This window comes from Oncorhynchus gorbuscha, linkage group LG06 (assembly GCF_021184085.1).
Source record: "Oncorhynchus gorbuscha isolate QuinsamMale2020 ecotype Even-year linkage group LG06, OgorEven_v1.0, whole genome shotgun sequence".
In the NCBI taxonomy this organism is placed as follows: domain Eukaryota; kingdom Metazoa; phylum Chordata; class Actinopteri; order Salmoniformes; family Salmonidae; genus Oncorhynchus; species Oncorhynchus gorbuscha.
Window position 1 is genome coordinate 76,948,784 of NC_060178.1, and position 24,344 is coordinate 76,973,127.

General features: G+C 43.0%; 1 protein-coding gene across 5 annotated transcripts in view; it reads right to left on the reverse strand.

Moving 5' to 3' along the window:
* The window catches only part of hhat (hedgehog acyltransferase), a 98,283-nt gene that overhangs the window by 23,313 nt on the left and 50,626 nt on the right, over window positions 1–24,344 (reverse strand). For 4 of the 5 annotated variants that reach the window (XM_046354131.1, XM_046354130.1, XM_046354129.1 and 1 more), the window contains exons 9-11: window positions 20,058–20,093; window positions 8,169–8,370; window positions 207–351 (exon numbers count right to left, since the gene is read on the reverse strand). In XM_046354131.1, coding sequence (XP_046210087.1) covers window positions 207–351; window positions 8,169–8,370; window positions 20,058–20,093 — 383 coding nt within the window. The remainder of the gene's footprint in view (window positions 1–206; window positions 352–8,168; window positions 8,371–20,057; window positions 20,094–24,344) is intronic. The other variant, XM_046354132.1, reaches the window with a different exon arrangement.

Here is a 24,344-nt window from a genome sequence, read left to right on the forward strand (position 1 = left end):
ATCGAAACCCCCTATCTTTACATGTAATACTATAAAAATAAAGAACCATGAGGATTTTTGACATCTTTGTCCTCACTGATTTGTAGGGACTGAATCAGTCAATCTACTGGGAACTCAATCGAAAGAAAGCCAGTGGTCAATCCAGAGTACAACAGAATGTCAGGGAAGAGGGGGTTATTCTTGGGTTGATATTGTAGATAACTCACCTTGTATAAAGACCCTCTTCCACATGATCCTGCCAACATGGTTTCCCCCAAGGAAGATGAGGTTGGACAGAATGAGCATGGCTGTGGAGAAGGCTGAGATGAGAGCCAAACATCGCCTCCTCATGGCTGGGGAGATACAGCGCTCCTAGAGATGGGAGGAGCAATGCAGTCACTATCATAACAGTTACAGTAGCACACAGAGGAAATAGCAACAAAAGTTAATGACATACAGAGGGAGGGGCAACATACAAGTTAGAGTAATATACAGAAAGAGGCGCAACCAACACAGTGGAGAAGGCCTCTGGGGAGAGACAGCGCTCCTTCAGAGGGAGGGACAACCAACACAGTGGAGAAGGCCTCCGGGGAGAGACAGCGCTCCTACAGAGGGAGGGACAACCAACACAGTGGAGAAGGCCTCCGGGGTGAGACAGCGCTCCTACAGAGGGAGGGGCAACCAACACAGTGGAGAAGGCCTCCGGGGAGAGACAGCGCTCCTACAGAGGGAGGGACAACCAACACAGTGGAGAAGGCCTCCGGGGTGAGACAGCGCTCCTACAGAGGGAGGGGCAACCAACACAGTGGAGAAGGCCTCCGGGGAGAGACAGCGCTTCTACAGAGGGAGGGACAACCAACACAGTGGAGAAGGCCTCCGGGGTGAGACAGTGCTCCTACAGAGGGAGGGACAACCAACACAGTGGAGAAGGCCTCCGGGAGAGACAGCGCTCCTACAGAGGGAGGGACAACCAACACAGTGGAGAAGGCCTCCGGGGAGAGACAGTGCTCCTACAGAGGGAGGGACAACCAACACAGTGGAGAAGGCCTCCGGGGAGAGACAGCGCTCCTACAGAGGGAGGAGCAACATGCTGTCACTACTAGGTATGTGACAACTGGACAATTTTTCTTAACGTTTAAACAACAATTTTCATCATCGGTTGTCCGTTAACACAATAAGAACATTTAGTAAAATTCTCAATGCAGATGGTCTACATCACGCTTTCCTCTTTTCACGAGAGTGGCGCGTATAACTTGTTGTTTTTATCCAATTAGAAGCCATCAAACCGTCACTAGGCAAGTTAATAGGAGATACAGTATCTAGACTAATCAATGGAAGATGGAATTAAAATGACTAAAAGTTCAAATGAGAAGGCTAATCAGAGTTGTTGTCAACTAGCTTCTCCTGGCTTGATGCAGTCAAGACCAAGACAGATACTATGTGAGATGAGATGATAAATAACTAGCAATAAGTTAGCCTACCAGCACGAGTTGACTTGGTTTCTATCTCCCCTCCCTGCTTCCCTCGTCACTCAGATGCACACTGCATGGTCCCTTTCTCACTCTGAGTTGCTGCACATTACAGCTCCAGTTTATAAACTAGCTTATTTTCTCCTACTAATGTTAAAGCATTGTTGCGTTAAGTACTTGCAATTTCTCCCCTTTATGATGATGCCTGGGAGCTGTTAGTGGTAGTTTTGTGATAACGACATTGTGTTTTTTTTACAATCGCAATTCACACACCTAGTCACTACCACAACAGTTAGAGGGAGGAGCAACAAGATGTCACTACCATACCAGTTACAGAGGAAGCAACAACCTGCTATCATACCTGAACTAGAGAGTTCAATTCAAAAGCATTTGGTCCTTCTGTACGAGCCTAAAATAAAGTCTCCTTCACACATGCTGAGAAGGGGAACGGAACTGTTTACGGTTCATGACACTTTTTTCAGTACTACTGTAGCTATCCGAGATGATTCCCTTAATTTCTGGTGACAGAGGTGAGGGAGCTAAACAAATAGCTGTTTGGGGAGAGAAATAGGAACAGGGCAGAGAGGAGGGAGGTGGGGCAGTGGAAGAGGGAGAATAGGAGACTTAGGGAAATCAGCAGAAGCATCCCTACTTCCCATCATCAATCATTGCATCACTGTCATAAAGCACACAGTCAGGCAGGCAGACACACTCTCACTCTCTCACTCTGCTATGTTCCATCCTGCCTAAAAAAGCTTGGCTTCTGTTGGTTTCAATTGAACTGAATGTTGCTTTGTGCTCCACCTAGAAGAGACTAATCTAGCGGAAACACTGCAGCACACTGCAGGAGACACACAGGCAGCCTGGTCAGATGGTTACTCAGAGAGGGTGGGCTGGGTGGCTCGCGGGCGGAAGGAGTAGAGGGGTGTAGACTGAAACTATGTTAAACTACATCTCTCAGTGGAGAATGACAATAATGTGGAATGTGTGTAGTGAGAAGTGTAATAGAAAGATATGGGTGTTGGACCCCATTTCCCTCCTTCAGGGAACAGTAGTTGTAGCCGTAACATTATGTTCCCTTTCAGTCAGTCAACTTCAGTGCATCATAGTATGGGGAAATATAGTCACGCCCCAAGCCGACCCCAACAGAAACTAAAAGAAAATGGCCCCTGGCAGACCACCCAGACCTGACCCTGCCAGATGCAGAAGTCTGGGTATTACGTACACGGTGTGCTGCCTGGAGACTTTCCAATGTCCCAGCAGTAAGCACACTGTGGGCTACTCTGGGAGCAGTGATATCCAAGCGATAAAACCTTACAAAACCATGTGGGTCTTCCGAGTGGGACAGTGGTCTAAGGCACTACATCAAAGTGTTAGCTGCATCACTACAGATCCTGGTTTGATCCCAGGTTGTGTCGCAGCCGGCCGCAACCGGGAGATCCATGAGGCAGGGCACAATTGGCCCAGCGTCGTCCGGGTTAGGGGAGGGTTTGGCCGGTTGTCCTTGTCCTATCGCGCTCTAGTGACTCCTGTGGCGGACCGGGCGCCAGCAACATATTGGTGGGGCTGGCTTCCGGGTTAAGCAAGCATTGTGTCAAGAAGCAGTGCGGCTTGGTGGGGTCATGTTTCGGAGGATACACAGCTCTCGACCTTTGCCTTTCCCGAGTCCATACAGGAGTTGCAGCGATTTGACAAGACTAACTACCAATTGGATATCACGAAATTGGGGGTAAAACATTTATATATGTATGAAAAAAATTGTGGCGATGACCAACTTGCCGCATGACAAATATATCCTATAGTCAACCCTTTAAACAACGCCCAAGATGCTGCCAGACCCCTGGTGGAGTGGGTGCGTACACCGCTAGGTCACCCTTGCCCCTTGCTGCTATAGATTATGGGAAGAGCCGCTGCTTAGGGGGCGTCCTGCCGTGAGCTGGATCAGCAAAACAGACAAAAAGCCGGTCACAACCAGATATCCCGGGTCCATTCAATGTATGTGCTTAAAGCTCGCAATGGACACAGGGCATGTAAGCTCTGTTGCTCTTCGGAAGCAAAAGGAGGCAAAAAGGAAAATAGCTCAAAAGCTAAGGATCTGTATGACATTGCCATGAATTTCGGGGCAAAGGCCGCAATGTCACCTCAGAGTTGCCCGGGGGAACTGAGTGCCGGATAACGTGTGAAGGTCCCCAAAATGTTTAGCCAAGGCCAAAGCCATGAGTAGGGAGGTTTTGTAAGAGAGGATCTTCAGATCCATTGACTCCAGATGCTCAAAGGGGGCCGCACACAGTGCCTCTAAAACCAGCACCAAGTACCATGTGGGCGCAATAGGTTTAGAGACTGGTCTGAGACAACGTACACCTTACAGGAACCGCACAACCAGGGAGTGGGCCCCTTGTTAGGCTCCATCAATTCCCACAAACCCCCCCTAGATAGCCATGTACTTTTAACGGGGGAAATTCCCGCCCCTGCTCAAAAAGCTGGATCAAAAAAGCTGCATCAAAAGGATGTCCTCCGCAGACGATGTCCCTCACAGAGCACTGAAAAATAACAAGTCCTTTATCTTGACACCAGAGCTCAAACTCTTGCCACATACAGTGCCTTCGGAAAATATTCAGAACCCTGCACTTTTTCACATTTTGTTACGTTACAGCCTTATTCTAAAATGTATTAAATAAAACAATTCCTCAGCAATCTTCACACAATAACCCATAATGACAAAGCGAAAACAGGTTTTTACATTTATAAAATTAAAACAGAAATACCTTATTTACAAGTATTTAGACCCTTTGCTATGAGACTTGAAAATGATCAAAATTGATCTTTTTTTCCATTGATTATCCTTGAGATGTTTCTCTTGAAACAATTCAATTGACTGGACATGATGATTTGGAAAGGCACACACCAGTCTCTATAAGGTCCTACAGTTTACAGTGCATGTCAGAGCAAAAACCAAGCCATGAGGTCGAAGGAATTGTCCGTAGAGCTCTGAGTCAGGATTGTGTCGAGGCACCGATCTGCGGAAGGGTACCAAAACATGTCTGCAGCATTGAAGACCCCCAAGAACACAATGGCCTCCATCATTCTGGATGGAACCACCAAGAGTCTTCCTAGAGCTGGCCACTCGGCTAAACTGAGCAATCGGGGGAGAAGGGCCTTGGTCAGAGAGGTGACCAAGAACCCAATGGTCACTGACAGAGCTCCAGAGTTCCTCTGTGGAGATAGGAGACCCTTACAGAAGGACAGCCATCTCTGTAGCACTCCACCAATCAGGGCTTTATGGTAGAGTTGCAAGACAAAAGCCACTCCTTAGGTGGCACCATCATGCTGTGGGGATGTTTTCAGTGGCAGGGACTGGGAGACTAGTCAGGGTCGAGGGAAAGATGAACGGAACAAAGTACAGAGATTTCCATTATGAAAACCTACTCCAGAGTGCTCAGGACCTCAGAATGGGGCTGAAGGTTCACCTTCCAACAGGACAGCGACCATAAGCACACAGCCAAGACAATGCAGGAGTGGCTTCAGGAAAACTCTCGGAATGTCATTGAGTGGCCCAGCCAGAGCCCGATCAAACATCTTTGCAGAGACCTGAAAATATCTGTGCAGCAATGCTCATTATCTAACCTGACGGAGCTGCAGAGAAGAATGGGAGAAACTCCCAAATACAGGTGTGCCAAGCTTGTAGCGTTATACCCGAGAAGAATGGAGGCTGTAATCGCTGCCAAACGTGCTTCAACAAAGTACTGAGTAAAGGGTCTGAATACTTATGTAAATGTGTTATTTAATTTATTTTTATATTTTTATAAATTAGCAAACATTTCTAAAAACCGGTCTTTGCTTTGTCATTATGGGGTATTGTGTGTCGATTGCTGAGGGAAAACAACTATTTAATCAATTTTAGAATAACTTAACAAAATGTGGAAACAGTAATGGTGTCGGAATACTTTCCGAAGGCACTGTAGGTCTAGAATGGGATGCAAAACCCCGTCCCATCCCTTTTCGGAACCAGGAAATCATGTCTGTACCAGCCGTCCTGGATATTCGACAAAGGAACCACTCGGATTGCCTGCTTCTGGAGATGGAGGCAATATTTCCTCAAAACAGGCACAGAGGCCTCTGGAACAGTCAATATGATGCTGCAGAAGCATGGAGGACACAAGAAATTGTAGACTGTACCCTGATGGAACCCTGATGTGGACTAGGAAATGTTGTTACTTCTTCCATTTCCACCATTCTTGACGACCATGTGTCTGAACATCGAGAAGGGACACTTTTCATCAAACTCACATGTGGGAGACAACACTTTTGACATCTTCGAACACTGTGGAACTCCTGAGTTTGCCTAACTCCCGGTACAAGGGCTTCGGTGATCAGTGAAAACCCCGATAGGCAGTACCACCTGGGGGTACTGTTGTCACAATGAGCCTCACTTGGTTAAGGCGGTAAGATGCGATACGGTAACTAGCTGGCACCCAGCACTGAACCGCAACATTAAAAATAGACCCAGGGAATTTCTTTTATCATTAAGGTTACCCTACCGACCAGTCATAGGTACTGGCGACAAAGCGCCGTGTAGCCTAGCTGGGAATGGGACAGACACCTCTGAAAAACAAACCTCTTCTGTGCTAACAGACATCGGCGATTCGTAATTGAATTAAATTCTCCAGGAATGAAAAGCGGTGAGCTGGAGAAAGACAGCTCATTTCAGAGTTCATATGAACCACAGAGACTGTGTGTTGGATAATAGCATGGGCATGTCCAACCCTGCTTGAGTCCGCTACCAACCACCACATTATAACCATGAAATGCAGGGTTCCAGAGGGGAATTAAACATGGACAAGCTTCCAACACACATTGCACTTCCATGAGACTGTATAGCCTGCATGAAGCCCAGCCCCCTTATGGGCACAGAGGGCTCCAGCAATGGCTGACATTGTACCCCATTTTCCGTAAACAAAACGCGGAGGCACCGTCGTCACAGCAATGTTTTTGTTGATTTGCGCAGATGCTCAGGGGGAAAAAAACACAATCCTCACCCTCTCTATTCCTTCCAACTCCAGGAATTGAAGAGAGACAAGCAGGGCCTAACCAAGGCAGACACAAGCAGTGGGGGGGATACCTCTCTCAGATTAGCCAACCGTAACCATTGACAGAGCACAACACAGGAACCAGGGGACATTAGACCAGACCAATGACCCAAACCATCTCCTCGTCCCACAACACAGACTCAGCCGAGGTACTGGCACCCGGGAGAGGAAGTCACTATCGGAAACACCAAGCCCCCTAAAGAACAGTGCCAGTCGTCCCCTAGTCTCCCAAACTAACAGATTTGAGAGAGGGCAGCCTGAATACGCACCGAGCAGAGACATACAAGACATCCAACGTGAGTATCTTTTAATTCATTGGGGCATGGTTGCAAACCCGAATCCGGCTTGTTAGCTTTCATTGTTTCGGTCACGTTAGTTATTTTACCTATTGCTATAGGCAGGCCAAGCAATTTGAAGAATAACTAATAGTTTGTGATTAGGAGACTTATAACAACCACACAAACTTCAGCCCACAAGGTCCAGGGGGCGGCCATGCTCTACCACTAAGGGACAGTTTATTTGGCGCAACGTAAGACAGTCTTGTGTTCTAATTGTTTGTTTTAGTAGCGTGAATAGTTTTGGTTCACACAGGGGTGAAGGGAATAATTTAATGAATTAATCCGAGCCTCACGCCAATCACCTGTGTAAGGCAGGGCTTCCAAAGAGGCGCAGATTTCATTGGCTTTGTCAGGCGTGATTGTAGATCCTTTAACTGAAGTCGCTAGTGTGCGACTCCCCCATAGTATGTTGTACTGAAGTTGACTGACAAAGAGAACCGATAAGTAGTTGCCATATGTAAGAGTGTCAATTTGTTAATAAGTGAACAGAGGAGTTTGCTCATCTCCTAAATTGCCTTCTCCAGGGTAGGATGCTCAGATGTATCCTACCATGGAAGAGTTTTGAAATCCACCACACCCCCTTTGAAAGAGCTGTTTGGAAGGATAAAAGCTACTTATCCTTTTGTCTAGCAAAACCAAAGCCTCATTTGCCTGAGGACATGCTAGAGTATTCTCCTTTCATAGAAGTATATTTATTTCCACGTTTTCTCTCGTCGATTACCTTGAACCTTTTTCAAAAGAGGACATGAGGATTCAAGGTTCTCCCAGAGCGAAAGCAAAAGAGGTATTGATGGAGTGAAAGAAAGAAGGGAGAGGGTCCGAGCCTCAGCTTCCCTGCCCTTCCAGTGTGATGAAGAGTCAGCCAACAGACCCAGGCTCGACTAAGCACTTTTTGTGTGTGTGTGGGTTGAGCTGATAAGTCCTCCCACATCGTTTTTATGGCTTTGCTGTAAATCAGTCAACTTAGAGCCGTTAGTTTAAACATACTGTATACAGACAGACACCAACACAGACAGACACCAACACCCACACACAGACACTATCAACCCTACCCACATGGAAAGACCAGATGCATTTCAAAGAGCCTTAGAGGAACAGTTCGTAATTCAGAACCAAATTGTTGGGACGGTTCTACAGACACAAGGCAATGTCCAGCAAATCAATATGTTCAGTCCATTTCCGCACACGTTTGCAAAACCTGTGACATTCCTTCATTAATTCAATCAATCATGTGTTCTCACAAACAATGGAGGGGTAGATGAGGGCTAAGGTGAGTAAAGACTTCAGTGACTTACAATAGATGGATAGACGAGGGGAGAAGAGATGAGGATGGTCACTCCATTCTCCACCAGCACCCCGACCCAGTTCATCAGAGCCCAGTACTGTAGGTAGTCATGTCCTCCATGCCAGAAACATACAAAGCCAAATGCCAGAGCCATGGACAGCATCTTCCACAGCAGCCCATGGTGAGAACCTCCTAATGGGATGTAAATGTACCTGGGACAGGGAGGGCGACAAAGTCAGCAACCACGGGTAGCATGGACTTCAGAAAGATATTATACACAAAACACAGGGCTACCAGGTAACAGAGTATGTGAGTGCAGTTGATCAGGTTTCCAGCCGCTCCGCTAAAAACAGCTACTCACTCAAAAATAAATGCTGCTGCAAATTCGCTCCATTCATTAAAATCACAATTTAACCAACATCCATGTACCCTGAACAAAAGTACACAACATGTAAAGTGTTGGTCCCATGTTTCATGAGCTGAAATAAAATATCCCAGAAATGTTCCATATGCACAAAAAGCTTATTTGTTTCAAATGTGTTTACATCCCTGTTAATGAGAATTTCTAATTTTCCAAGATAATCCATTCACCTGCCAGGTGTGGCATATCAAGAAGCCGTTTAAACAGCATGATCATTACACATGTGCACCTTGTACTGGGGACCATAAAAGGCCATTCTAGAATGTACAGTTGTCACACAACACCACAGATGTCTCAAGTTGAGGGAGCGTGCAATTGGCATGCAGACAACAGGAATGTCCACCAGAGCTGTTGCCAGATAATTGAATGTTCATTTCTCAAAGAGAAATTTGCCTCACAACCTCAGTCCATGTGTATGGCGTTGTGTGGGCGAGCGGTTTGCTGATGTAAACATTGTGAACAGAGTTCCCCATGGTGGCAGTGGGGTTATGGTATGGGCAGGCATAAACTATGGACAACAACCACAATTGCATTTTATCAATGGCAATTTGAATGCACAGAAATGCATACTGTGATGAGATCTTGAGGCCCATTGTGAGGCCAATTTCTTTTAAGGTATCTGTGACCATCAGATGCATATCTGTATTCCCAGTCATGTGAAATCCATAGATTAGGGCCTAATTAAGTTCAATTTACTAAAATCTTTGAAATTGTTTCATGATGCGTTTACATATTTTATCAGTATATTTTTGTGACTACCTGGACCTACCATTTGGTTTTGAAGAATTGAAACCAAACCATAAGATTTGCATGAAAAGTATTTTACTAAACAACAGGAAAAGGACTCATTATTTCAAATAGGCTACATATCGTATTAAACAGCACATAAACACTCTAAATAGGTCAGGAGCCAGACGGTAGCCAAGAAGGAACAAAAATGAATTATTTAGGCTATATTATTTAAATTACACAGAGGCAAGAGAAAGTACAGTTAAAGTCGGAAGTTTACCAACACATAGGTTGGAGTAATTAAAACTTGTTTTTCAACCACTCCATAAATTTCTTGTTAACAAACTATAGTTTTGGCAAGTCGGTTAGGACATCTACTTTGTGCATGACATGTAATTTTTCCAACAATTGTTTACAGACTGTTTATTTCACTTATAATTCACTGCAGTGGTTAAGGGCGCACAGGCTCTGTCGTAACCGGCCGCGACCGGGAGGTCGTGGGGCGACGCAAAATTGGCCTAGCGTCGTCCGGGTTAGGGAGGGCTTGGCCGGTAGGGATATCCTCGTCTCATCGCGCACCAGCAAGTCAACAATTCTTAATCTTAGGTCCTCTGAGATCTTTTGTTCGAGCCGTGGTTCACATCAGGCAATGCTTCTTATGAATAGCAAACTCAAATTTTGTGAGTGTTTTTTATAGGGCAACGCAGCTCTAATCAACATCTCATCAATTTGACTCCAAGTCATTAGCCTAGGGGTTCACATACTTTTCACAACCTACACTGTGAATGTTTAAATTATGTATTCAATATAGACAAGAAAAATACAATAAATGTGTGTTTTATTAGTTTAAGCACACTATATTTGTCTAATGTTGTGACTTAGATCAAATTTGATGTAGAAATCCAGGTAATTCCAACGGGTTCACATACTTTTTCTTGCCACTGTATGTCAAGGCTATACCTCCAAATCAAATACATTGTGATGCATTTGCGACACACTAGGCTGGCAGGGACATCAAGCGCTCAGCATTTAAACATCCCGTTGAATCAAATCATTATGGTCTAAAAATTGCACATAGGCTGTGACTTACTAAGAATTCATTACAAATTTTAAAAAGAAACGCCTTATTAGGATCCATCTACATTTTTTTAAACATGTGTTTGGCCAGAGTCTGTGGCTTCAGGCTCATAAGATGGTGGCCTGGAGAGCAGGCCAGCTGCGGAGAATCCCCAAAGCGGAAAGCTCCCTGAAAGAGGTAATATGCCAGGCCTATCGGGACAATTTTTAAAATGTATTTTTACCTTTATTTGACTAGGCAAGTCAGTTAAGAACAAATTCATATTTTCAATGATGGCCTAGGAACAGTCGGTTACTCGTCCAATGCTCTAACCACTAGGCTACCCTGCCGCGCCCCAAAATCAATAATGGTATGATATTGTGTAGATAATGAAAATGAGAACAAAACTTATAAGATATCTGATTTTTAGTTTATAAATACATTGCTACAATGACAGACTTAGCTAGCTACCCACCTTCTTTCTTTCTTTTTAGCATGTGCACATACTAAGTGACATTACACCATCGTGCTTTCGGGATAGCTGTCTTTTCAGATTACACAATGATTCTTTAGTTGTGGACATGACATCTTGCTCTTGGTCCTCCTCTTTGTAAGTCACCTTGATTTTTCACCTGTGTGTTTTATCAGTTTCTTCATGAAAATATTTAGCGAACTTTATGACAGTAGCTAAAGCAAGTGGCTATAGCAGCACACAAGTAGATTACAAATGCATGCTGGGCCGGGCATGCCCTGAGCTCGTGAAGTGAGCACTACTGGAATGCTATGGAGCGAAATTGGAGCGGGCGAGAAGGCCAAAGCTCCAGCCTTTGGGAAACTCGCTCCTGTCAAATTGGGCACGCTCCACTCCTGATCGTGGACTTCAGGAAACAGCAGAGGGAACACCCCCCCTATCCACATCGATGGAACAGTAGTGGAGAGGGTAGTAAGTTTTAAGTTCCTCGGCGTACACATCACAGACAAACTGAATTGGTCCACCCACACAGACAGCATCGTGAAGGCGGCGCAGCAGCGCCTCTTCAACCTCAGGAGGCTGAAGAAATTCGGCTCGTCACCAAAAGCACTCACAAACTTCTACAGATGCACAATCGAGAGCATCCTGTCGGGCTGTATCACCGCCTGGTACGACAACTGCTCCGCCCACAACCGTAAGGCGCTCTAGAGGGTAGTGAGGTCTGTACAACGCATCACCGGGGGCAAACTACCTGCCCTCCAGGACACCTACACCACCCGATGTCACAGGAAGGCCATAAAGATCATCAAGGACAGCAACCACCCGAGCCACTGCCTGTTCACCCCGCTATCATCCAGAAGGCGAGGTCAGTACAGGTGCATCAAAGCTGGGACCGAGAGACTGAAAAACAGCTTCTATCTCAAGCCCATCAGACTGTTAAACAGCACCCACTAACATTGAGTGGCTGCTGCAAACACATTGACTCAACTCCAGCCACTTTAATAATGGGAAATGTAAAATATATCACTAGCCACTTTAAACAATGCTACCTAATATAATGTTTACATACCCTACATTATTCATCTCATATGTATACATATATACTGTACTCTATATCATCTACTGCATCTTTATGGAATACATGTATCACTAGCCACTTTAACTATGCCACTTTGTTCACATACTCATCTCATATGTATATACTGCACTCAATACCATCTACTGTATCTTGCCTATGCCGCTCTGTACCATCACTCATTCATATATCTTTATGTACATATTCTTTATCCCCTTACACTTGTGTCTATAAGGTAGTAGTTTTGGAATTGTTAGCTAGATTACTTGTTGGTTATTTCTGCATTGTCGGAACTAGAAGCACAAGCATTTCGCTACACTCGCACTAACATCTGCTAACCATGTGTATGTGACCAATTCTTTAATTTGATTTGATTTGCTTCGCACCATCTGTGTTCACATATTCTGACGGGTAATAAAATCTAAAAGTTACTTGCGGTTATTGGGCAGGAAAAAAATAACAAAAACATATGGTTGTTTCTTGGTTCCTAATGATGGACTAGATTTAGGGCCACATATCTGGACATCTAATTTCAAATCGTACAGTACATTGAAATCTGCCATTTCAATGTAAATGCAACATCCACACTCAATCTATACTCATCAGCCAAACAGTAAGAACACCTTGTGCATAACGAGACCAGGGATGCAGAGACAATTACACTGTGATGAATGTGTTTCATAAAAACAAAGCCCTACCTCTTTGCCTGCAGAGAGACACCCACTACAATGAATGATACACCTCTATATTGGAAAGGAAGGATTTGTCAGATGTTCTACGGCTATACAGTCTCTGGGGTAAGACGAGGGGTAACCGACCGGTTGTGTAGCGGATGCGTGGTAACACAGAGCAGAGCTTCTTGCTCCCTAATTCCTCTTTGTTTTTCTACGTCTGTATTTCATTGCCAGTCTGAACCGGACTAGCAGAGCTTGACATTCAGCATGGTTCCATTTCTTCTTCGTAGAAACAGTAGTGGGTAGCCTTCATGAAAAAGTCATTATTGGAAATTGAAGGCCACACAACAGAGACAGAATAACAAGACTCACAGGTGTTTGAATCAAACAAGAGAACAGGCAGGTGCCTGGATTGGAATTGTCTTTGTTTTGCAATCAGCTGATGCAGACCTAACCATAGGATGAGGGAAACAGACGTAAAGTTACAGAGAGCCTCTTAAAGAAAGGAGAGGGAAAGAGAGCGAGAGCAGTTGAGAAAACGGTTTGAGATTAGAATAGCATAACAAAATCTAGCCTATAAACATAGAAACATATCACCAACGTAGACTAGAAAGTGTGCTTTTCTTTTCTCGAGCGTGTGGGGGTGGATTTGTCATCTCCTCTGTGTCACTTAAACAATTAAAACGACTGTGTTTTGGAGGCTGCCTGTTGTCATCCACTCTGCTCCTGTGGCGTCTCACTAATCCCTAAGGGAGACAGCAGTCGACCAGGCACCAAATCTTACATCACGCCCTCCTATCGTGAACACAGATTATACCACAGCTTTTACACATACAGTCAATGTAACACAGCAACACCTGATTGCACCCAATCTCCCAACACAGCCCTAAAAAAGATTAGACCTCCCACTTTCAGACAGACACTCACTGTTCTTACCAGAGCAACACTCGCTGTATCGTTAGAGCTACACTCTGTCAATCATCCTGTTTGTTCACTGTTGAATCAAATTGTGGCCCAGACACATTGTTTGCGATTGTTGCTATGCATAATGTTATGGAATAGTTTGGTAGTTGAGTTCTTAAGAGCACAATTAGACACTACACTATCACTTCCAAAACTCCAGCCCCAGGTGGCAGCAGCAACCGGATCAGGTGCTGTGCTCTGCCAGGAAGTCTTGTTAAGTGTTGATTGAGCACAGTGGTGGGCTATTAGAGTTACCGCAGGCGAGGGCAGCGTGAGAACTTCTAGGCCAGAGAGGCCTGCCCACGTTTCTTGGATTATGTGTGTTTGGGAAGCAAGCCTTTTTTGTACATTTTGGTCACCATCAGCTTGAACAACAGTAATTCGCTTGCTCGCTAGTATCTCACCGTGCTGCTGCTTAGACCTGTGTTAAACCACGCTTTAGCTGAACTTGACTAAGCTTATCCGTTGCATTGGAAGTATCAAGTGGAAAGCCATGCCCGTCTGGCACTCCAGGCAGTCTAGGGCATTTTGAAATTATTTCAAATAGTATTTGAACTCAGGTCCGCTACTATCTCACTGTGCTGCTATATTAGAAAGTTAGCTAGGGTTCTGCGGCTTAACTGACAGTCTGCTGGGGAGTGTGTGTGTATGTGTGCGCTGGACAGCTGCAGTGGGAACATCTGCATCTGAATGATGAGCCTGCATTTTGGGGCCTTCCTAAATACAAACGGCAGCATTTTCCATTGAAATGCACCGCAAAACAATACATCACAAAAAGAGAGTGCATTTACCTGACAAGCATGGTCACCAAGGTTAGCATGTTCCCGAAATGTGTAATAGAACTTAGTCAACCGCCTTTAATAAGGCAATTAGATCTATAAAGTGTTCTGTCCCTTCATTTTATTGAATCTTGTTTAACAGCTGTGCGTGCACTGGTTTAAACACCCCATCACGTGTTCCAAGCCTTTACATGCTTTCCAAGCTCCTTCAGGTGGGCTGAGGCTATTTGCATGGTGACAACATTTAAAAAGGTACAGTCTGTGATTGGTACATACATTTTTGGTCTTTAAAATGTACAATATCCAGTATACCCACTGATAATCGAATCCCAGATTGTAGCAATAAGAGAGCTGATGAAGCCTTATAGTGGTGTATGAGCGGAGACGATGGCGACAATGCAACAAGGCAGCCTACGTGGGAGAGAAGACAGCCATTTGAATGCCTTAAGAGAGCTGTGGAACAGGACCTTTAACACATGCAGGGATGCTAGACAATTAAAGCGGATTTAAAACTGCATTAGAACTACTTCAGCACCACTTTGGCGAGCTGGGGACGTGGGCATTGTGCATATAATTTGGTGTTGACAACGGTGAGCTGAGCATCACAATCAGAAAACATTTAATCAGAAGAAACCTTTGAGGAAGATAGGGACACCGCTACAGATGGACATTGTATCAGTGTTCAGAGCTGGAGGGTACCTAAATTCCATTATAACATGGATATGGATAATAATTATGGTCATGGATAGCTTTTATATAGTGTTATTACAAGTGTTCAAAGCATTTTATCAACATAGTTGAAGTCGGAAGTTTAAATACACTTCGGTTGGAGTCATAAAACTCTATTTTCAACCACTCCACAAATGTCTCGTTAACAAACTAGTTTGGCAAGTCGGTTACGACATCTTTGTGCATCACACAAGTACTTTTTCCAACCATTGTTTACAGACAGTTTTAATTTATAATTCATTGTATCACAATTCCAGTGGGTCAGAAGTTTACAAACACTAAGTTGACTGTGCCTTTAAACAGCTTGAAAATGCCAGAAAATGATGCCATGGCTCAAGGAAAAGCCTCCAAAACCGCCATAAAAAAGTCAGACTGCAGTTTGTAACTGCACATGGGGACAGAGATTGTACTTTTTGGCGTAATGTCCTCTGGTCCGATGAAACAAAAATATAACTTTTAGGACATAATGACCATCGTTATGTTTGGAGGAAAAAGGGGGATGCTTGCAAGCTGAAGAACACCATCCCAACCGTGAAGCACGGGGGTGGCAGTATCATGCTGTGGGAGTGCTTTGCTGCAGGAGGGACTGGTGTACTTCACAAAATAAATGGCATCATGAGGGAGGACTATTATGTGGATATATTGAAGCAACATCTCAAGACATCAGTCAGGAAGTTAAAGCTTGGTCGCAAATGGGTCTTCCAAATGGACAATGACCCCAAGCATACTTCCAAAGTTGTGGCAAAATGGCTAAAGTCAAGGTATTGGAGTGGCCATCACAAAGCCCTGACCTCAATCCTATAGAATATTAATGGGCAGAACTGAAAAAGCGTGTGCGAGGAAGGAGGCCTACAAACATACACCAGCTCTGTCAGGAAGAATGGGCCAAAATTCACCCAACTTATTGTGGGAAGCTTGTGGAAGGCTACCCGAAACATTTGATCCAAGTTTAACAATTTAAAGGCAATGCTACCAATTACTAATTGAGTGTATGTAAACTTCTGACCCACAGAAAAGCTGAAAGACATCTATTATTATTCGGATATTTCACATTCTTAAAATAAAGTGGTGATCCTAACTGACCTAAAACAGGGACTTTTTACTTGGATTAAATGTCAGGAATTGTGAAAAACTGAGTTTAAATGTAGTTGTAGTTGGCTAAGGTGCATTTATATTTTCGTTCAGTATATAATTCAAAGCATTTGAATTATATGACTGCATTCTTATAGCACAATAATGCTTTCTCTCTAGTCACTGGTTTTGATTGAATTTGGCAGGAAAACACAGAATAGGTCTATTCCTGCAGTAAAAGTTCATTTTCAATTGAGACCGCCGATTGAAAATATATAGGTTGGTCCAGGACTAGCCTTTATCTTGGTCCGGGAACCTGGCACTTCAAGTTTAGGTTGATGGATCTCTTCACTGGGGACATTATGGCAGGTGACGGACCTGAGAATGATGGTGTGGTAACCCAAGGTGAGGAACCTTTTTCCAAATGCAATCACCAGACCGAGCACACAGCCCAAACTAACACATTCAGAGCTTTTTGTCCATCATTAAAAACACAGAAAAACTAAAAGTAGAAATGAACACAGATTCATTATGCATGTGTTTTATATGCGCATATTCAAAGAGATGAGCATTTTTCGAACAAAGCAACAAAAAAAGACAAAAAAATATGCCACACAAGTGGTTCACCTGTGATGGCAATACACAGCGTAATAATGAATACATGCAAATACAGCAGGGGATCAAACATCTTTTGTTTGCTGGAGATCCACATTGGCACAAGCCTATGTAGGTAGTAATGACGTGTGTTTTTGTACAGGGAATTTTACTGAGCTCTTGAATATTCAACAATGAATGTGCTCACAGGGAGTACAATCAGCGCTTCCCAAATGTACCAGGACACATATTTAATAGAGGAACTCAAACACCATATTTCTATGCTGCTTTTGTTGTGTGGGGGGAAAAAAGCTTCCCACTGATTCAGCACATTGATTGTGAAAATGAATCTCATGTAAGTAAGGTATGTGTTTGAATCTTTTCGAACCAAGCCGAGCACCCACAGAAACTGCAGTTTAAGGTAACACAATAAAATATCTGTGGTAGTTAAAATTAAAATAAATAAAACATATATATACACACTTTCAAGGTACACTTTGTTAACTTCACTTGGTTTATGTACCGCTTCCTCTCTGAACATTAGGAAAGGACAATCCACAAAAACCGCAAACAGTGTTTTTGAACAGAGATACTAGTTGAACACAGGTTGGTTATTATTGTTTTACAGGTTCTACTCTGAGCCCCGCAGTTCACACATACAATGCAAACACAATATTTTACAATACTTATTTTTGCCCAACAGCGTCACCATGCGACCAAACTGAACCTTACTCTACAGGTTAGCTACACTCATCCCGAGCATGTGTGCCAACCATAATCACTCAGTCAAACAGATCAAAAGATAGTATAAACATTTTATTTTTTATTTTACCTTTTTCACTAGGCAAGTCAGTTAAGAACAACTTATTTGCAATGACAGCCTAGGAACAGTGGGTTAACTGCCTGTTCAGGGGCAGAACGACAGATTTGTACCTTGTCAGCTCGGGGGTTTACTTCCGGTTACTAGTCCAACGCTCTAACCACTAGGCTACTTTGCCGCCCGATATGTGACCGATACAACGCCACCACATGATCCATCAGACGGTGCATGCATATGTTGTCTTGACAGTGTTTGGAACATGTGTATCTAATCTTGTTACAATACAAATATCTGTGTGTGATTTATGCTTGTTTATGTGCCAGACCATGCCCACGTGAATGTTTATTGGTCAGTAGCGGACATGTTATTTGAGATGCTAGCTTAGAAAATATTGTGATGAGAGACCTTGTTCTATATATATATATCAGAGGAGTAGTGTTTTAAGTGTTTTTCACAATTCTAAAATGGCAGAAAATCCATATTGTCAGACCTTATGGTTCCAAATTTGTTCCTTGTGAGGAGAGGGGCCTATGTATCGAATTTCATGACTGGCAAACGGGGTGAAGGACCTTTCAAAGATTGCACTTTCAATTGCTTGTTATAGTGCTACCATCTGGCCAATTAGCATGGCATTGCATGAAAGGGTGTAGCCCATGGGCCTTTACCATCATGCCAAGTTGCCTTGGCCTTATGGGAATTTTCATTTTTTCACCACATCCACGGAGAAACGAAACAATGAAGGCCAACAAATACAATTGGATTTCACCCAGTTTCGCTGCTTGAACCCCTAATAGATTTAAAAGGCTTGAAAGAAATACACTGATTTCATACCACAGTTTTTCAAATTCACTTTTTCCAACCATGTTAATTTGAAACATGCTGATGTTGCAGGAAGGCATCAAAACCATATTTTTCCATTGTGTTGCATTTTTCCAATCTTGTGGTAACAAATTTCTACACATACAGTTGAAGTCGGAAGTTTACATACACCTTAGCCAAATTCATTTAAAACTCAGTTTCACACAATTCCTGACATTTAATCCAAGGAAAATGTACATCTCAGGTCAGTTAACATCACCACTTTATTTTAAGAATGTGAAATGTCAGAATAATATAGTTGAGAGGATTTTTCATTTCAGATTTTATTTCAGATTCCCAGTGGGTCAGAAGTTTACATACACTCAATTAGTATTCAGTAGCATTGCCTTTAAATTGCTTATCTTGGGTCAAACGTTTCAGGTAGCCTTCCACAAGCTTCCCACAATAAGTTGGGTGAATTTTGTCCCATTCCTCCTGACAGAGCTGGTGTAACTGAGTCAGGTGGGTAGGCCTCCTTGCACGCATACACTTTTTCAGTTCTGCCCACACATTTTGCCAGAACTTTGGAAGTATGCTTGGGGTCATTGTCCATTTGGAAGACCCATTTGCGACCAAGCTTAAACTTCCTGACTGATGTCTTGAGATGTTGTTTCAATATATCAACATAATAGTCCTCCCTCATGATGCCATCTATTTTGTGAAGTGCACCAGTCCTTCCTGGAGTAAAGCACCCCCACAACATGATGCTGGGAGTCCCATGCTTCATGGTTGGGATGGTGTTCTTCGGCTTGCAAGCCTCCCCCTTTTTCCTCCAATGCTGAGCGGCCTTCAGGTTGGCGATATAGGACTCTTTTTTTACTGTGGATATAAATACTTTTGCTTCCTCCAGCATCTTCAGAAGGTCCTTTGCCGTTGTTCTGGGATTGATTTGCACTTTTCGCACCAAAGTATATTCATCTCTAGGAAACAGAACACATCTCCTTCCTGACTGGTATGCGCAGTCCCATGGTGTTTATACTTGCATACTATTGTTTGTACAGATGAACGTGGTACCTTCAGGCATTTGGAAATTGCTCCCAAGGATGAACCAGACTTGTGGAGGTCTACAATTTTGTTTTTGAGGTCTTGGCTTATTTATTTTGATTTTCCCATGATGTCAAGCCAAGAGGTACTGAGTTTGATGGGAGGCATTGAAATACATCCACAGGTACACCTCCGAATGACTCAAATTATGTTCATTAGCCTATCAGTAGCTTCTAAAGCCTTGACATAATTTTCTGGAATTTTCCAAGCTGTTTAAAGGCACAGTCTACATACACTAAGTTAACTTCTGACCCACTGGAATTGTGAAACAGTGAATTATAAGTGAAATAATCTGGTTGTAAACAATTGTTGGAACAATGACTTGTGTCATCAACAAAGTAGATGTCCTAACCGACTTGCCATAACTATAGTTTGTTAATTAACAAGACATTTGTGGAGTGGTTGAAAAAACTAGTTTTAATGACTCCAATCTAAGTGTATGTAAACTTCCGACTTCAACTGTACTTCGATCATGTGGCATCAAATGTCTACGCGAATGTCATCCTTTGGTATAGCATTTCTAACACAATTGCTCTTAATTTGTCTATATAGGTTTTCCCTATTTAAAATTATCATACACATTTTTAGGAAATGTTGAAAATTTGAGTCTTACCTGATGAGCCAGTGATACAGCCCGACGTCAAAGTGTCTGGAAAACAATAAATATTTACATTAAGGAGATAGGAAGGTGGTGAAATCTTTGATATACACGTTTTACCAAATTTGGTTACCATGTCTGTCAGTTGATGGAAATGAGAGTACACAACTACCAATGACATAAAACATCTGTTTTGTTGTTACTTTTAACTTTCTCATGATCTGCCATCCCTTTGTCTCCACACTCCTACATGTTTCTGTTTCAACAGGTGCACAGTGAGAGAAGAGAAAGTTGGGATCATGGCAGTATTTTGCCCCAGCATTTAATATTTCTATAGATTTAGTCCAAAGCCAAAATTTCAAGAACAATATGAATGGAGGATTTATTGGTGTTTAATAAGATTTTTCTGAAAATTAAAATAGGGACGAATGAAGGCTCAACATTCCATATTATTTGGTTTTTCACGCTACACTGAGTATACAAAACATTAAGAACACCTGCTCTTCCCATGACAGACTGGCCAGGTGAAAGCTATGATCCCTTATTGATGTCACTTGCTAAATCAACTTCAAATCAGTTTAGATGAAGGGGAGGAGACTGGTTAAAGAAGGATTTTTATGTCTTGATACAAGGATTGTGTATGTGTGTCTTGGACTGTGGCGGTCATGAAATTTTGTCAGCCCGTTATTATCATGCAAAAGACTGCCGGTCTCACGGTAATTGATCATTATCTAACAAACATGTTTAGCATCTCCAGGCCTCCACACATACAAGCCACTGATGCTCACCTTTGGAACATCTACATCTTTAAAAAGTCTAATAAAAAATTTAATATACACCATCACAATACATCCATTATTTATTTTAGTCAGGTCTAAAGAAACATAATATGAATTACATGTATTTCAGAAGAACAAAAAATGAGTTGGCCTAATGCAGGTCTATGCTATCTGGCTATGCTCTGTGCCATAGGTTGTAGGCTTGTTCTTGCTTCTAAGTCCAGTGTCATTTTATATGATTTTATAGCAAGAAGAAAATAACTGAACTTGGCTGAATAAAATAAAAAATATTATTTCCATTATGGGGAGAGTGTGCATATGAAATGGCATGTTGAGCTTAAATGTGATCATTTGAAACAGGTGCTATATTCTAGATTTAGAGTTATTTGGCAACTTGGCAACTTTTCTTTTGAGAAATTAGCAAAAAAAAGCTTGTGCTCTGTTCCTTGCCTCAGGCTGCACAGCTGTTCTCGAATCAAGTGATCATATTTTCAGCCATCAGACTATTCTCAATGTAATATTGTCTTCACTAATATGTAACATTTGTTTCAATATAGACTGGCCCATTATCAAATATGCAGGAACGGTGAAAAAAGACGTCATCTTTGTGCACTCGAATAGCGAATGGAGGCCGCGTGATTTCCTGCCGATCAGTTGAGGCTACTTCAAACATCTCATTTGATCAGACAGGTTCTACAGGCCTTAGTTTTGTCGCACCTGGGCTACTGCCCAGCTGTGTGGTCATGTGCAGCAATTGCAGTTGGTCCAGAACAAAGCAGCTCGTATTGCACTTAGATGCACACGGAAGAAAAGTGTCAGTAAAATGCATGTCAGACTCTCCTGGCTCAAAGTTGAGGAGAGATCGACTGCAACACCATTGGTCTTTGTGCGAGGTGTTGAAGGTACCGAAATGTCTGTTCAAACAGTTGGCAAACAGTTCAGACACACAACACATGCAACCAGAGGTCTCTTCAGTCCCCAGGTCCAGAATAGAGGCTGGGAAAGGCACAGTATTAAATAGAGCCACTACTACATGGAACTCTGCGCCACCTCAAGTAACGCAAGCTAGCAATAAACAGTTAAAAAAACAGATAAAACAACACTGCATAAAGGGGACTGTGAAGACTAATAATTTTATGTACTATGTATTAGACCTAGATAGTGTGAATGTAATATGTAGGCTGTGTGACATTTAAAATGTATTCCAGTCCTTGACTAATAATGTTCTGTACTATGTATTATGTATTAGACCTAGATAGTATGCATGTACTGATATATAGGCTGTGTGTAACATTTTAAATGTACGTATTCCAGTCCTTGACTAATAATGTTCTGTACTATGTAATAGGTCATGTTTCATGTGGACTCCAGGACAAGTAGCTGCTGCTTTTGCAGCAGTGAATGGGGATCCTAATAACTACCAAATACTGTTTTGATGATAAGTGCCTGATGTGATTTTCAATAGCATTTGCATTGATGTCAAAGTGGTTCGAGAGACAATAGAGTCCTGAGTACCAGGCCATTAGGACCGGATGTTCAGCAGGAGAGGGTGCAACTCAATAGGATTGTATCTAGTGTCAGTCTGACACACATCAAACATTCATAGATATGTGAGGCGTGCTTGACTCGTGACTCACACTGGCCCAGTCACAAGCACACACACACACAGTTGGAGTCAGTTGAAAGTGAATCCAGTAGTCTGTTTGATGTTAGTGTGACTGCCCTGAGGCCCTCTAGATAATCCCTACCTCTCGGTTATGGACTCTATATTACTACTGTTATCTCACAGTGAACAACCAATAGCAGTCTTCTGGTCCCACTGGCATAAAAACCATTTTATGCCATTCAACAGACACTCCTTAAAGCCCACTTTAAACAAATTCTCACACTTTATTTGGATAGTCCAGATTTGTAGATGCTCTACAGATAGTCATACTGTCTGTTAATAAGCAAATGCTTGCTAAGGTTATGGTTCGATTTACAGTCATGGCCAATAGTTTTGAGGGCCCGACACAAATATTAATTTCCACACAATGTGCTGCTTCAGTATCTTTAGATATGTTTGTCAGATGTTACTATGGAATACTGAAGTATAATTACAAACATTTCATAAGTGTAAAAGGTTTTTGACAATTACAAGAAGTTGATGCAGAGTCAATATTTGCAGTTTTGACCCTTCTTTTCCAAGACCTCTGCAATCTGCCCTGCTGTCAATTAACTTCTGGGCCACACTGATGGCATGCTTGGAGTTTGTCAGAATTTGTGGGTTTTTGTTTGTCCACCTGCCCTCTTGAGGATTGACCACAAGTTTTCATATGGGATTAAGGTCTGGGGAGTTTCCTGGCCATGGACCCAAAATATTGATGTTTTGTTCCCTGAGCCACTTATTTATCACTTGTGCCTTATGGCAAGGTGCTCCATCATGCTGGAAAAGGCATTGTTCGTCACCAAATGGTTCCTGGATGGTTGGGAGAATGGTCTCAGGACTGATGGTAACCCCACACATCAATGGTCTCAGGACTGATGGTAGCGCTCACCTTGTCTTCTCCAGACAAGCTTTTTTTCCGGATGCCCCAAACAACCGGAAAGGGGATTCATCAGAGAAAATGACTTTACCCCAGTCCTCAGCAGTCCAATCCCTGTACCTTTTGCACAATATCAGTTTGTCCCTGATGTTTTTCCAGGATAGAAGTGGCTTCTTTGCTGCCCTTCTTGACACCAGGCCATCCTCCAAAAGTCTTCGCCTCACTGTACGTGCAGATGCACTCACACCTGCCCGCTGCCATTCCTGAGCAAGCTCTGTACTGGTGGTGCCCCAATCCCGCAGCTGAAACAACTTTAGGAGACGGTCCTGGCACTTCCTGGACTTTCTTGGGCACCCTGAAGCCTTCTTCACAACATTTGAACCGCTCTCCTTGAAGTTCTTGATGATCCGATAAATGGTTGATTTAGGTGCAATCTTTCTGGCAGCAATATCCTTGCCTGTGAAGCCCTTTTTGTGCAAAGCAATGATGACTGCATGTGTGTGCTTGCAGGTAACCATGGTTGACAGAGGAAGAACAATGATTGAAAGAGTCACCGCCCTTTTGAAGCTTCCAGTCTGTTTTTCGAACTCAATCAGCATGACAGAGTGATCTCCAGCCTTGTTCTCGTCAACACTCACACCTGTGTTAATGAAACTACCCATCCCGGATCCGGGAGAATTGTCAGCAACTACACTAATTAGCATAGAACAATGGTCAAATAATCTTACTAGAAAATATTCATATTCATGAAATCACAAGTGAAATATAGCAAAACACAGCTTAGCCTTTTGTTAATCACCCTGTCGTCTCAGATTTTGAAATTATGCTTTAAAGCGATAGCAAGACAAGCGTTTGTGTATGTTTATCGATAGCCTAGCATAGCATTATGTTGAGCTAGCAGCAGGAAGCTTGGTCATGAAAATCAGAAAAGCAATCAAATTAACCGTTTACCTTTGATGATCTTCAGATGTTTTCACTGACGAGACTCCCAGTTAGAC